This window comes from Carettochelys insculpta, chromosome 1, assembly GCF_033958435.1.
Source record: "Carettochelys insculpta isolate YL-2023 chromosome 1, ASM3395843v1, whole genome shotgun sequence".
NCBI classification, from domain to species: domain Eukaryota; kingdom Metazoa; phylum Chordata; order Testudines; family Carettochelyidae; genus Carettochelys; species Carettochelys insculpta.
Window position 1 is genome coordinate 234,715,059 of NC_134137.1, and position 16,399 is coordinate 234,731,457.

The 16,399-nt window shown below is 48.1% G+C and overlaps 1 protein-coding gene across 1 annotated transcript in view; it reads left to right on the forward strand.

Moving 5' to 3' along the window:
* The first annotated feature begins 293 nt into the window (after positions 1-293).
* Positions 294-16,399, forward strand: part of LOC142013733 (scavenger receptor cysteine-rich type 1 protein M130-like) — a 114,325-nt gene continuing 98,219 nt past the window's right edge. The window contains exon 1 of the mRNA XM_074995542.1: positions 294-408. Within this exon, the coding sequence (XP_074851643.1) occupies positions 294-408 (115 nt within the window). The remainder of the gene's footprint in view (positions 409-16,399) is intronic.

Consider the following 16,399-nt stretch of genomic DNA (forward strand, 5'->3'; position numbering starts at 1 on the left):
GAGACAGCAGCAAGAGAGCATTGTGGTATTAACGACATTTTGTTCCTAAAGTGAATTCGTATTCAAAACTGTCCCTGAATCCAGGTGCATAGAGGGGAAATAGTCCCAGGACAACAGAGGGCCATGAATGGGGCATTCAGTGGTCACTTTACAAACCGTAAGAGGACATTGATTTTGCTCACAATGTCGTCCTCGTTTCACACCAACATGAAAGCGTGGAAGCAAGTGTTGCAACACTAGACAAAACCGCCTCACTCACCAGACTGCCAATCAACAAGGGATAGGCCAAGACAATGAGGATCACCTCGTCCAACAGCACCACCATCACTCTGGGAGGGGATGTCCGGGAAGATGTGGAGCAGTTCACCTACTCGGAGAGAATTATGGGCAGAGACAGAGGAACAGACAGTGATATCAACCCCAGAATACGGAAAGCAACAGCTGCAATCAAGACTCTTCATCCCATATGGAGGTCACACATGATATTTGCTAAGAAGAAACTGTTAATCTTCAGCCCAAATGTGAAGAATGTGATCTTCTATCCATGTGAGAACTGCTCTCCCAACTCCCCAAGCTATAACATCTGCCCTTCAGTGATAAGACCTGGGGCTCCAGAATCAGGGTGATCAGCCATTACAAGACTCACAAATAGGCGGGTGACATGAAGACATCCTGCTCCTTATCGAGTGACCTCCAAGAGGCATGCAAGACCTGGCACACTAAAAAGTCTTCAAATTACAAGCTAACCCACTCATAAAAGTGCCTGAGATACATCCTTCGCATCAAATGTCAAGACATGGTCACAAATGAGAAGCGTTGGAACAGAGCAGGACAAGGACCATTTGATGTTCAAATCAAGAGAAGGAAGTGGGGTCGGCTAAGCCACACTGTCAGAGAACCATCTTCCAGCACAGTCCCTCAAGAGCTCACATGAATGCTCAAGGAAAACGCAGAAGAGGAAGGCCTTGTACAACGTGGAGAAGATCTACAGAGATTGAAGGACAACAACTGGGACACCGTTGGGGTCATCTAGAAATGGAGGAGACTTGGAGATGATCTATGCTCCACCCAGATTATAAGGACTGAAGTTAAGCCACACTTGTATTTAAACACATGGTAAGAAGAATTTTCAGTCAGGAGATAACATGTTATGATAAATCTGAATGTCATACATGCTAATGATTCTCCCCTGTCTGTGCGGTTTTCCAGTCTCAGAGGAGACTTTTTTTTTTTTTTTTAGTTACAGAGCAGTTTCTGAAATATTCCCTCACTTGAGCTGCGTCTACACGTGCACGCTACTTCGAAGTAGCGGCACCAACTTCGAAATAGCGCCCGTCGCGTCTACACGCGTCAGGCGCTATTTCGAAGTTAACTTCGATGTGAGGTGGCGAGACGTCGAAGTCGCTAACCTCATGAGGAGATAGGAATAGCGCCCTACTTCGACGTTCAACGTCGAAGTAGGGACCGTGTAGATGATCCGCGTCCCGCAACGTCGAAATTGCAGGGTCCTCCATGGCGACCATCAGCTGGGGGGTTGAGAGATGCTCTCTCTCCAGCCCCTGCGGGGCTCTATGGTCACCGTGGGCAGCAGCCCTTAGCCCAGGGCTTCTGGCTGCTTCTGCGGCAGCTGGGGATCTATGCTGCAGGCACAGGGTCTGCAACCAGTTGTCAGCTCTGTGGATCTTGTGTTGTTTAGTGCGACTGTGTCTGGGAGGGGCCCTTTAAGGGAGCAGCTGGCTGTTGAGTCCGCCCTGTGACCCTGTCTGCAGCTGTGCCTGGCATCCCTATTTCGATGTGTGCTACTTTGACGTGTAGACGTTCCCTCACTGCGACTATTTCTATGTTGGGCTGAGCAACGTCGAAGTTGAACATCGACGTTGCCGGCCCTGGAGGACGTGTAGACGTTATTCATTGAAATAGACTATTTCGATGTCGCAACATCGAAATAAGCTATTTTGATGTTGGCTGCACGTGTAGACGTAGCCTTGGAGATTTACCTAGTGTTGATCAGGTCCTTAAATCAAATAAATTGTGTTTTTCTTGACGTAGATCATTGTCTGAGTGGGGCTGGGGATGAGGGGTTAGTAAGGTGGCTGTCCCAGGGAAAGAGGACAAACCCAGCTCTCTCTCACCACAGCAGCTTGAGATGGGGGTGAAGAGCCTCTCCAGAGCAACTGAGCTGGGCATATCCAGGGAAGGGGAGCATGTCCCCTGGCTGGCCAAGAGACACAGACAAACAGACATACAAACTCTGTGTAACACAGAGTACTTAAATATCCCTTTCCAGATTCTTGGCCCCTGCCGGCCGAGTGGGCATATGGCTATAATGATCCCCATCTCTGGCCTCCTGCTGTTGCACTTAACCCAACTCCCATGGTCATTCTTCAATTATAATGGTCTCCAATACCAAACACCTCCCTTTCCATTTTATGAGATGCAGTTGAATTCCAGGTACATTCCATTACCCTGCCACAACCAAACCCTTACCTTACTTGAAGATATGAAAAGAGGAAGCTGCATATCAAAATTGGTGCTCCTAGCTCTTATGGCATGTGAGGAATTCTTTCACCGACACACTGATGGACAGAAAGACAGACACACAAAGTTTCTAAAATATATAGTCGATAATGTAAGGTAGCCTTGCAACTATCTCTGTAAAATTGACTAAAATCTTGAACAAAGTCTGTCAAGTTAGGTGTCAATGGAAAAGTAACTTGACTGTTTTTCAAATGTGTTTGTTCCTGTGATAACACAATGAAGAACTTAAGTTCCACTCAAATTGTTTGGCACATTGTGAATGTTCAAGTTGATGGCCCACTGAAGGGAGCTTTGTTTGCCAGATAAATCATAGAAAAAGCTTATGTGAGCACCATTAGATTTCCTGAATGTGTCTGAGAGAGAATAAGAATAATGGCTCCTCCTATGAAGTACGTAAGCACGTGACTTGCTCATGTGACCCTAAATTCCAAGTTGTGCCTTTACTTTTCCTCCAAAAGTGAAGGGGGCTTTCTTTGTGTCAATATGCACTGGGACTGGAGAAAGACGTGTCAGAATCGATACAAGGTCTTGCAAGCATCTCCATTTTGCATCTTTCCTGCTCTGATCACTGGACTTACACAAAGCAAGAACAATTCTCACCAAAGGACGGAGACACTAAAGTCTGAGAGTTTATTCCTTCACAATTTCAAACCTGTTACAAACACTTGACAATAAATATATTTGATTTCTTTGTTTATTTAAACTCTCCCCTCCTTCTTTTCACTGATAAATAGTAAGTTGTCAAATACTAAATACCAAAGGGTTGGCAATAGCCCGAATATTGGGTCAGATCAGAGTTTTATATTGATCTTGGTTTGTAGCTGGTTCTTTGGGATCAACAGAGACCTTGACTTGATTAAAATAGTTGTAATTAGCCATTTATCATGAATTTTAGTAACTGAATGGTGAAACAAAGGCTGGGATACCTACACAGCCTGCATTTCTGATTTCTAATTTACAGCTGAGGTGAGACAGAGCTTGACTTTTATCAGGGAGGTAGCAAAATTAATTTGTGTCTTCAAAAACAACAAGAAGTCCTGTGGCACCTTGTAGACTAACAGATATTTTGGAGCATGACGTTTCGAAGGCAAAGGTACCCATCGATTACCACTGCAGGATCACCTCCACAAGTACAAACTTCAAATACAGGGCTACACTGTCTTGCAGCAGAGCTCAGTGGGTACCTCTGTCTTCATTTCAGCTCAGCTAGGTTTCCTGTCTCTCCCCAGAATTCAGCAGCCTCTCCTGAAGTGGGTGTTTGCCCACGAAAGCTTATGTTCCAAAATCTCTGTTAGTTTCACTTTTGTTATTGGTTTGGTATTTCTTATGGACAGCTAAACACCCAGTGTGGGGTGTGTTTCCCCATTTATCACCAACATGAATCTCGTAGTCTTATCTGGGATTCACTGAGGCCTGGAAACAGAGGGCTTCTTTTTATCTATCTGAACAAGAGTACCCTTTGCCATTTTCTTGGCTGGTGATTCCACCTCAGCTGACCCAGCCCTCCCCCACAGTCTCTGTGGGACAGGACCCTCAGTCAGCAAAGGAACAGGAAGAGGGACAGGGATGAGGTGTTCACCAACAGGCTCTGTAGGAGTGATGACCCCTGTGGTTCCAGAAGGCGAAGCAGGAATGGGACACACAGCAGGGAGAGGTAAGAGTGGCCCAATTTCTCAACAACGACAACAAGGGACAGTGGCTGATGGAGCAACTGATGCACCTGGTGTTCACTGGGGCAAATTCCACCACCAATACCAGTGGATTACCACTACAGCATCACCTGTACAAGTACAAACTTCAGATCCAGGGCTACCCTGTTCTCTAGTGTACACTGTCCTGCAGCAGATCTCGATTGTAACTTTTGCCTTTGTTTCAGCTCAGCTAGGCTATCTCTCCCCAGAATTCAGCTTCCCATATTCTCTAAGGCCTCACCCTCTCTTAAACCCTTTTATTTGCTACCTTTTGTTTTCCAGGAGAGGAAGTGGGAAATATGACTTGCAGCTTTGCCCCTGGAACTTCCCTCATTATAGACATTAGTGTCATGGGTTAGAAAAATGGAGCACAACTCCATTAACCATGTGGGATCATGGCCAGCTCACAATCCATAGACTCATATATTATTAGACCAGAAAAGACCACTGTGAGCATCTAGCCTAATCAGTCTAAGTCTGGCAATAGGGCATTCCTGGATTAATTACTCTTTGAATACATCATAGCTTTAGAAAAACTTCCAGTCTTGATTTAAAAATGACATTGTAGGGCGTCTGCACAGCTACCTTTGTAGGTCATTCCAATGGGTAACTAATCTCAGCATTCAAAAACAGAGCCTTGTTTCTCACCTGAGTTTACCTAACTTCTATTCTGAGCCTCTGTAATTTGCTATAAGTTTCTCTTCAAGTTTTAGGAGCTCCTTATGAAAGTTTTATTCTTCATGTAGGTTCTTGAATATTGTGACTGAGTCATCCCCTAACCTTGTCTTTGAGGATCCATGTTAAATATTGGGCACCAGATTTTGCCACCGTTGCTTATTGGGTTGTCATCGTGACAGATCTGGTTGCTATCATGAGCTACGTCTACACATGAATGCTACATCGAAATAAGCTATTTCCATGAATAATGTCTACACGTCGTCCAGGGCTGGTGCCGTCAATGTTCAACATCGACATTGGGCAGCACTACATCCCAGGTGCCGCAGCAGCAGCCAGAAGCCCTGGGCTAAGGGCTGCTGCACACGGTGACCATAGAGCCCTGCAGGGGCTGGAGAGAGAGCGTCTCTCAACCCCTCAGCTGATGGCCGCCATGGAGGACCCTGCTATTTCGATGTTGCGGGACGCGGATCGGCAACACGTGCCCTACTTCGACGTTCAACATCGAAGTAGGGTGCGATTCCCATCTCCTCATGAAGATAGCGACTTCAATGTCTCGCCGCCTTATGTCAATTTCAACTTCAAAATAGCGCTCGCCACGTGTAGACGTGGTGGGCGCTATTTCGAAGTTGGCACGGCTACTTCGAAGTAGCCGGCACGTGTAGACGCGGCCATAGTAACTGAGTTAGATCATAAAGGATTAGCACAGCCAGTTTTGATTGGTTCCAGCTTGTCACATGGGTGGAAGACATGGAAAAGGAGCTCTCTGTCTTCCAGGGATTTCTTCCTAAAATCTATGATTCCAAATAACATAACAAAGTGGCAACGAGGATGGGATTCCTGTGCTGTCTCCAGCAACAGAAGAAGCCAACATAAGGAAACAAATATTTTGTGGTTCTTAATGGGACATGAAAGACGGGGCGGTGGGTGTACACTGACTGTTACACAGCTGGTACAAACTGAAAGTAAAACCAGGGACTGCTTTGTTCTGACTGAAGTGAAACCCTGCGGCTGAGAGAGCCTTTTTTTGCTGAAAAGCTCTGACTACCCTTACAGAATCACCTGCAGAGCAATGGCACATCTATAGTGAGTGTTTTGATATTTTTGTTATTGCAAATTACATTAGGGAAGAGAAGAAGGTGCTAATTTACTTAAGTATCATAAAGCCTAAGTGGATAATACCTACTCCCTACAACCTCACAATGTTAGACAATTTTTCTCATTTCTAGGACTACTGAACGAGTATGGAATGTTTATCTAACGGTTACCAGACTGCTAAAACCACTTCATGAACTCCTTGGCCAGAACAAGGCCTGGGGGTGGACTGAAGTCTGTGATGTTGCATTTAATAAAGCTGAATGTACATGGCTAAACTCGGAGGTCCAGATGCAGTTTGATACATCCTTATCTTAACAGTTGGCTGAAATGACTCCTTTTATGGAGTGGGAACATTATCCCTTTGGGAGAAGAGATCTCAAAAGTTTTTTTTTCATGCATTTTAAGCAATAGATTAACTATGCAGAAATTGAGTATGATGCATGGGGAATCATTTCTGGGATTGAGAAATTTCATCAGTACCCATTCAGACATAAGTTTACATTTCTCACTGAACATCGACTTCTGACACACCATTTTGTCCACACACAGGCATTCCGCCTCCTAGTCTGTTGCTTGCTAGTCATATGAAACACACATACAAAACCAGATATCAGAAATCCATTCTGCAGTGAAACGCAAATTGTCGTTTCAGGATACCATTGCCAGACAAACCTAAATACATTAGCGAGAAGGAAATCTTTTAACTTGAGCGCGTAGAGAACACACACATCACTGCTACTCAAGTTAAGAGAGCAACTCGTGTTGATCCAGTACTACCCAAGTTATGGACCCAGAGATGAATGGAACATCTCTACCAGACTCTCAGGTCTCACCCAATCTTGTCTCCTACATGTCCAGGAGAATGAAATTGTCACTCTGTTCTGGGTACTTCCTTTGCAGACAATGAAAAAAGCTTTCACATTAGTCAGAGGACATTCACTCATTCAAAAGCACCTGGACAGCTTATTGTCCTGCAGAAACACACCTCATGCTGCAACCAAAGTGGTGTCCCCCGCCTTTCTCATGATGGGAAATCATCTGCATACTTGCCTTAATCTGATGAAACCTTCAGGACCATAACAAATTGTGAAATGTCTGCAGCAGGGTCAAGTCATCAGGTGTGCGCCCATGGCAAAAGTGGAACCTTTCCTCTTGGTCAGCTGGTTTTGGCTCAGAATTGTGCTTCTGGAGCTTAAGGGGTCCCCGCCACCATCACTGCTCACTGTTTCCTACACAGTCCGGACAGTCAAAGATCTCATCTGGCAGTGAAATGTAGATCATCTGTTGCCAGCTTATGCCTACCCTCCAGGACACATCTCCAGTTGAGTTGCATGATCTCACCTACTACCAGTGAGATATCGAGTTGAGTCATCTGTTCCTGATTCTCCTCCTCCATCACTATCTGTGGCAAACACAAACCTTCTTCCTGATTAGGCTGACTCAATACCCTCACCTGTTTACACATTGAGTCCCAGGCCCACAGTCAGGGTCACACTACTTATACCATCACGTACAAGAACAACAGATCTTCACTGTAATCTACCTAGAGAACAAAGGTCTCCTCAACGGCTGGGCCATTAGTTGAGGTTAACACTCAATTGTGTGCCAAAGTAATCTCAAGAGTTAGCCAGAAACTGAGGCAGTCTGCTCACCTTCCCTAGTTTAGGGTTCATTCTATTAAGGGTGATATTTTTATAAACGGGGAGGAATATGTTGTGTATTGGGCTGTCATTGTAAGTGATCTGGTTGTGGTCATAATTACACGGTTAGTCCAGCCACTTTTGGTTGGTGGTAGCTCGTGGTCTGGATTGGAATAACTAGAAAAGCAGCTCTCTGTGTTCACGGGATTTCTTCCGAAACTCAGTGGCTTCACACAATATAACAGACACAGTATCTGCAGTGGTAGAGCAAGTGCCAATGAAAGAAGTGATATAAATTCCGTGTTCCTACTCAATAGTGCCCTTTCATTACCTCAGAGGATTTCCTTCATTCTTGCGGCCACAGCATCATAGGTGGAGGTCACGTTCAGCTGATTATCCATCATGAGCCTCAAATCTTACTCAGAGTCATTGCTACCTAGGATAAGGCCCCCCCATCCTAAGTTCTGCATTCTTGGTTCCTTGATTTGGTGATATCAGAACACATTATTTCCTTGTGTCCAAATCACCAGGAAATTTACATCATTCTGTACCAGTGACCCACATTTTCATTGTTTCCTGTTCCCCCCAGGCTTTTGTCATCTTCAAATTTTATCAGGGATTAGTTTATGTTTACACACATCATTGATAAAAAAATATGAAGTTAAACAATTCCAAGGACTGACACCTGCAGGACCCCACTAGAAATACACTCACTTCATGATAAATCACTTTTTATAGTTACCTTTTGAGACCTCTGTTAAACGCTTACTCTGGCCTAACCTGAGTGTACACGGTTAGACTATATATCACATATTAAGGCATATCAAAATGCTTCTAGGTAGTAAAAGAGAAGCAAAAAGAGCTGCAATTCAAGACACGCTTGGAGGTTTACATAACTCACTATGTAACAACTAAAGTGTGCTTGATAATGAACAGAGGCACAGTGGGGTTTTTAGTAGTTCTAGGCCTACGCAGCAAAGGAGTTCGTGCGACTTCTTAACCTAAGTGTTGGCCAATGGCCAGGTAATGAGTGGTCTGGGAGCCTTATTACACCCGAGCCTTTAACTGCTAGGACCGGCAGTCCCTTCGCAGTGGGCAGACAGGGTGGCTGATGGATGCCCCAAAGATTGGTGCAGAGAGCTTATTTCACCCCAGTCTTTAACTGCTAGGACAGACTGTCCCTTTGCAGAAGGCAGCCAGGGTGGCTGACGGGTGCCCCAGAAGTCTGTCCTGTGGAGGCGACACGACCCAGGGCTCAGCTCTCACTGCACCTTACCACTGACCATGATAATATAGCCAAACTGGCTAGGGTTCTTTGTTTGTGTATGGCCGAGTTACAGTATCTGGAAGGAGTCAGGCTGAAGCTTAAATGGTTACCATTTATTAAAAGGCAGAAATAAGAATCTTAGCGGTTGCAAGGTTATTGCTCTATCTTCTTAACTACAGGTAGGATGATACATATGGCATACCAATTAGATTACAAGTTGCACGTACAAGGACAAAATGCCATAGCTTACAGAGCTCTTACTAGTAAATGTGCACAAAAGTACATTGCAGTTATAATTCCCACCCCTGCATCCACTGACTCCAGCGTAGCCACTGTCGTTCACTCAATCCCTTGGGAAGAAGAGTACGAGGAGGGCGTCCCCAGGGTCCTCGGGAGACAATGACCTTACCCGACCGGCAGGTTTAGGTGATTGGAGCTCAGTTAGAGTGGGCTGCCAGACGCCTCTTTATATCCCTTGAGTCACGTACACTCTTCCTTATCTAAAGATGCCAATTGTACTTGTTTGCCTTTGTGATGCCAGCTCTTACAAGGGAGTTGCAACTTCATTTACACTTGTAAGACAGAGATAACTAAATCATTAAGACAGGACATTCTTTTCTTACGGGCACAAGATTCCTCTCCTGGGACGATGTGTAGGTGTCTCAATTATCAGTACCAGCCAAGGGCAATTTGAGTCCCTGTGGTCATCGGCTGGCCTGTGAGCTCTCTTGTCTTTGTTCTTGTGGGCTGCGTCTACACGTGCACGCTACTTCGAAGTAGTGGCACCAACTTCGAAATAGCGCCCGTCACGTCTACACGCGTCGGGCGCTATTTCGAAGTTAACTTCGACGTTAGGCGGCGAGACGTCGAAGCCGCTAACCTCATGAGGAGATAGGAATAGCGCCCTACTTCGACGTTCAAGGTCGAAGTAGGGACAGTGTAGACGATCCGCGTCCCGCAACGTCGAAATTGCTGGGTCCTCCATGGCGGCCATCAGCTGGGGGGTTGAGAGATGCTCTCTCTCCAGCCCCTGCGGGGCTCTATGGTCACCGTGGGCAGCAGCCCTTAGCCCAGGGCTTCTGGCTGCTTCTGCGGCAGCTGGGGATCTATGCTGCAGGCACAGGGTCTGCAACCAGTTGTCATCTCTGTGTATCTTGTGTTGTTTAGTGCAACTGTGTCTGGGAGGGGCCCTTTAAGGGAGCAGCTGGCTGTTGAGTCCGCCCTGTGACCCTGTCTGCAGCTGTGCCTGGCATCCCTATTTCGATGTGTGCTACTTTGACGTGTAGACGTTCCCTCGCTGCGCCTATTTCTATGTTGGGCTGAGCAACGTCGAAGTTGAACATCGACGTTGCCGGCCCTGGAGGACGTGTAGACGTTATTCATCGAAATAGCCTATTTCGATGTCGCAACATCGAAATAAGCTATTTTGATGTTGGCTGCACGTGTAGACGTAGCCGTGTTGTCCAGGGTCATCATGAGGTAGCACATCTGTGCTCTGAGGCATCAAAGACTGCGCTGTTTCCTTTTGTTCTTTGTGCTCTGAGGCACCTAAGCGGGACAAGATGGAGTAGAACAGGAGGATTCTGTCAGGCTACACTAAGGCAATGAGATTTAAAAATATTTTGCTGTGTGTATGTTGGGATACACTCAGCCAACGCAGTTGCTGGAATTAATGGGTCTCTCGGGAATTTGTGTGACAAAACCACATTTGTGTGTTGAAATCATCGAAACGAAGAGCTAATGAACCAAACTTCCTGACCCTGGAATGACAATTCTGCTCTGGGAGCTGAGACCTAAACCAGCAATTGTCCTGCATGCGTGTGGGACTTTAAGACAAAGGGGAGAAAAAAGGACGTGTTGTCAACTCTCAATGGAGCTATTCCAGGAGATGCTTTTCTCCTCATGTGATGTAATGTCGTTGCCCAAATACAGCCTGTTAAATTCACCAGGATTGCGTTCATGAGTCCCTGGGAAATTGATGCCAATTCCAAGAAAATCCAGGACAAGCCTGGAGGGTTAGCAACCCTTACCCCAAGTTGGGACATTCATCAGGATGACAGGAAAGGGGAAAGCAGTTTGTCACGGACCACTTCTGGTGCTCTCCACTCACTGTGCTCCTCCTCTTTAGCGAAAATAATCCCCATAAAGATACAAGTATATGACCCCTCTGTTTCCTGGTGCTCAGTGGCAGATTAGCTGTGAGGCCAATGGGGCCCAAGCCCAGTAGCCATGGCCACTTGGTGGGAACTGGAAAAAGAGGTGTCCAGTGCCCTAGCAGTTGCATTGTGTGCAGCAAGTCTCTGGATCCTAAGTTCGCTTCCTAGGAGAAGCCCCAGTGGGAGAATGCCCAGCACCCAGACCTCAGCTGCACTCCTTGGAACTGGAGGAGTTCTAGCTTCCTTCCAGGACCTCAGGCCTGGGGAGCTCTCACGTTCTGTTGTGGCCACAGGGCAGAGCATCTCCAGTCGGGGGGCTGCAGCGAGTAGGGAGTAGAAAGAAGCAAAGGGCTTGTGAGGACGCAGTGCAGGGTGGAATGGGGTGGGCTGTGGGTGGAACGAGGTGGAGGAAGGGGAAGAATGAGATGGACCCACAGGCAATGCTGTAGGCAGGAGGAGCAGCACAGGGATGGGACTGGTCTGGCTGAGGGCCCCTCTAAACCTTAATCTGCCTCTGGTTGAGTTGCCAATTTGTGTTTTAGTGTAATTGTACTTACAATTGGCTGTAATTGGGTGGAAAACAAAGTCTTCCTGATTCTGACCCTATGTGTTTGATGCACTTCAGAAGGATCTCAGAGAGCTCCCTGAGTGAGGAACCTGCTGTTAGTGGCCTGGGCAAGTAATTTACTATTTATTCATTATTTATTTTTATTTATTTATTATTATTATTATTATTTACTATTATTTATTTATATCATTTATTCATTATTTAGCCTGGCAGCACTGGGACGGGAAGGTCACTAAAAGTATAGAGAGGAAAGGGAGGGCAAGAGGCACAGTCACACCTCCCGACCTGCCCAGCTAGTCACGGCCAAGCGGTGCCCAGAAACACAGCACAGTGCAGTCTCAGGTAGGGATTTGGAGGAGGATCAGGTGATCACTGCAGGTTTTTGTGGGAGTTTCTCCACACAGGACGTGCGGTGGGGGAGAAAACACCCGGGTAACGAGGTGAAGACATTTCCCGTAACCCAAGTGTTTGGAACAGTCTCTGCAGTCAGAGTCTGATGGAGGTGGGTGTCAGCCACTCATTGTTCTGTGCTTCGAGACCCGGCCTTGTGCCTCTTCCTTTAAGGACCAAGCACACTTGTTTCCGAAAAGCCCTCCCATTACTGACAGCACTGAAGGGTGTGATGTGCACTGCTGGTGCTGGAGCAGAGGGACGTGGCCAACTCAGCAGGCCCCAAGCTCCGCCTGTGTCACGAAGGCTTATGGTGTAGGCAGGAAACCCCAAGAACTGTTAGTAGAAGAACTGTCAATATAACAGGCGGTGCTGGACAGTTCCTCCTGCACAACAGCTGCTCTGAGTGACACAACCTGGTTCTACCAATGTGTCCCTGCCTACACTATGGCGCGTTCTGCACTGGGGATTGGTCTAGTGCTGATCAGCTTTGACACAGGGGATTTCTTCCCGAGTTTACCAAATAATCATCCTCCAATGTCCCCCAGTTGGTGCTTAATACCACACAGCCCCTAACAGGGTAAGAAATAACACTGGTACAGTTCGTTCTGAACTTCTCCCTCCCACGCCGGGGGTTGGGTGTAGCCCATGGTGTGAGACTCCGGGAAACCTGACGTGGGGAGGGGCTCCTCACTCATATATGGAGATGTTTGTTGGTTTCATGTTTTATTGGCTGTTTTAGCTGCATGAAGTGACAGATAAAACCACTGATAATAACTAAAAAGGCAGCTGGGTTTGCTATTGGCTCCTTCCCGCAGCTGATGGCAGCCTCTGAATCTATATATTTCCCTTCCACTGCTTTGTTGTCAGACTCAGAGGAGCCCTGGCAGGTGTGGAGGTGCAGCCAGTGCAGGGACAGGTGGGGACAGCAAGTTGGTCTGGCAATGAAGGGACGTCTGTGCACTACGGTGCTGCGGTTGCTTCTTCTCCTCCTGGTAAAGCACGTAACAGGTAAGTCTCCTCTGTGCTTCACTATGGGTGTTTGGTTAACTGGAACTGGGTGGGTAACTTTTACAGTCAGGTGTTGCCATCTGTATCTGGGTTGGAGGATTCCCCTTTTCCTTTAGAAATTGGACCTTCCCACTCTTACTGAGTCCTTTGTTACCATGAGATTGAGCTGGACCTCTGCTTGGGGCTGCACCTTTGAACTCCTGGAGAGAACAAAACGGGCAAATGGCAGCATCTCACTTTCTGATTGGGGCATCTTGCTGGGAGCATGTTGCAGCCGTGGTGCAGGATCAGCCCTGGTACCATCTCCAGTTGGAGGTTAATCTTTTGATTATGATTTATAAATTCCAAAAGACCCTGGAACTGGCCTCCCTGTGGGGTCACGTCTGTGCCTGGGCCTGACGGCCACGGCTGTTTCCAGCAGGACACCCATTTTGCTTTCCTCTTTTTTCAAGGTGAGGGGTGGCTGGCAGAGGGCTCTGTGTGAGGGCTCTAAATGTAATGAGTTCCTTGGTGTTTGTCAGCAGGTGTTTGCTGTGGGGTGAGTGTTGGGAAGGTCCCAGGCTGTGCTTCACCGACCGAGAAAGGGGTGGGAAGTAGTTTCTGTAGATCCTGTCTCACTGAGATCCTGTTGTAATGGTCACTTTATGCTGCTGGGCTTTGTGTTAGCAATGTGCCCGTGTGCCAAGACCCCTGGCTGGGCATCACTTTGGTATTTTACATCCAAACAAATATGTCAATAATTTGGAATCCCACAGAAATGTCTGGTCCAGATATCGCGCGCAATGCCCTTTGCCCAGGAGGGCACTGGACGCTATGCCTGCAGGAAGTTTTATCCCCACCCCTCAGTACTTCTGTTTGGGCAAGAGGGTTTGACTCCTCTTCGGAGCCTAGAGAAGCCCGACCAGCACAAGCTGCATGGCAGAGGGGCTGTTTCAGGGCCTCTCATGGATGTGTTGGATTCATTCTCTCAAGGCCGCCCCTGCCCAGTTTTGGGGCTGTTCTTATCCCACCATCACACAGGTGGCTGCAGGCTCTTTGCCAAGCTGTGTCCCAGCTCCAGGCAAATGTAACAATAGTGTCGGGGATAGGATTAGATGATGTGTTTTGGCAGCGTGTGCTGGGGCAATTCAGGAAGGGAATCCGACCCAAAGACTCCAGAACTGGTTAAAACAGGTTTAGAGTCTAATGTGAGCCCAGACATACTTCAGATAGTGCAGCAACAGGAACCTGTAGGGGTGGCGTTAGCAGGATGGGATGATCCAGGGGCCTGGCTGGGCAGCAAACTGCTCAGCTGTAGCTGGTGCATGGGAACCCGATGTGCTGCTGCACCAGCCGGAGCAACTGTCTCTGAACCCGATAATCAGAATTGCCTGAAATGGTGTCAGAGAGAAAAACCTGCCCTGACTTGTGTCTCCCAGACAGCTCCGTAACTGTGTGGTGAGCTGGGGACGGGGCCCAGAAAGTCCTGTGCCAACTGCCTGTCCATCACTCACTTGTAGTTCCTATTTTAAATTCCCAAGAGGTTCATATTGGATGTAGGGGGTTAGAGCCCCTGACCCAGCTGTGTGTGAGAGAACAGCAGAGGATTCTGGGATGACGGCTGGTGCTCAGGCTGCCGTTGCAGGGGAAGGAGCATGTGCTGGTGTGTGAGTGATACTTGACTTCCCAGTTGTGTGTGGGAGAGTTTCACACAGTGATGTCAGGCACGTGTCCCGCTCAGTGCACTTTTGTTGGACTGGTGAACACATGTGCACCGTCCTCTAGACAGTTTCCATGATTTATACAGCCACCAAGTAGCAGTTTTTTGCTGCCCAGCAAACCAGTCAGCCTCAGGCATCTCAGGCTGCTCTGGTGCCCCAGCAGCCTCTGGTTGTTGAAGGCAGAACTGCAGCACATTTTCTCAATAAATTCTGCATCCCACGGACAAGAAGCCTGCACAAGCAGAAATTGTCATTTGAGGGAAGGGGGCAGGAAGTGAGACAAGGGGCTTGTGGAGCCTCCCCTCCGTGATGAGGCAGATCAGTGGGTTCCCTCCCTCCTAAGAACTCCCAAGCAGTGAAGCCATCAGCAGCAGGACAGAAAGTAGCCCCAGTACCACAACTCACAACTGCTAACTCATGTCCCCACGCCCCCCACCTCCCGCTGATCCCTGGCAATAGGTATCTAGAGAATCACACACTCGGCAACCTCCGGTGCTCTGGCACACGGGTGTCACTAGGCACGACCATACTGTGACTGACTGGAAATCCAGCCCTGGGTATCCTGAAAGGAGCTGATAGCTGCCATGAGGGAGGCTTCAATTCCAAGGCAACAACAGACCTCATGGAAATCAATGGTGATGACAAGCACTGACCTGTACGCTCAACAGAGGCAGCAATCAACATACTGTATGTAGTAAGAATGGATGTAGACTTTGGGTTCTCCTCCCCAAGGCTCTGGGGCTGTGGTCAGGGCAGAGCTAAAGCCGGGGGATTCCTGTGTTACCAATGCAGGAGCCAGGTTCCTGGTGTCTGACTGTGTCTATTGGAGCTCCATCCCAGTGTGAAGGAATTCTTACTGGGCTCCTAGAGGAGCAAAGAAACAAAGCCTGTTGGAGCTCACTGGAGGACAGGCTGGGGGATTTCTGAGCAAGGGAACTGCCGGCTGTTGTTATTTTCCACCGTGTGCCAGAGAGCAGGGCTCTGTGAGCACTGAGCTAGAGCAGTGTCAGAGCCTGGGGCCCTGCCACGTGTGAACATCGCTGAGATCACTTGCTTGAAAAAAGCCCCTTTTAACTAGCGTGCACCAGGCCAAGGGCGGGGGGGCCACCCACGGCTCCCAGGTCGCATGCTGGTCTTTGCAGCATTACATGCGTCTCTGCCTCAGAGTTGCTCACCGGGAGCGCTGTCCCTGCTCTGTGCACATGGCCCAGCACTGGGTGGGAGAAGCACATGGCGGCAGTGGTGGTGGTGGCTCTGGGCCAATGGCAGTGGGGGTGGAGGCTCTGGTGAGGACTAGAGTGCGGGTCAGGGGGAACTGTGGAGTGCCTGGCTCTGGGGGAGGGGGAGGGCATTGAGTCAGAGGGAGGGCTGGCTGGGGGTGCCTGGCTGTGGAGCAGAATAGGGGTGTCAAGTTAAAGCAGGGAGGCTGGGGCTGCCTGGCTCTGTGGATGGGGACTGGGTGAGAGCAGATGGCTGGGGTTACCTGTATCTGTGGGAGGTGGAGGGCACTGAGCCACATATTATCTATCTATCTATCTATCTATCTGTCTATCTGTCGGTGTTACCTGACCACTTGTTTGTTCTGTTAGAATACAGACTAACACGTCTACATCTGATACCATATGTCTATCACCCACTCCTGACCCCATCTTTCTCCTCAATGCT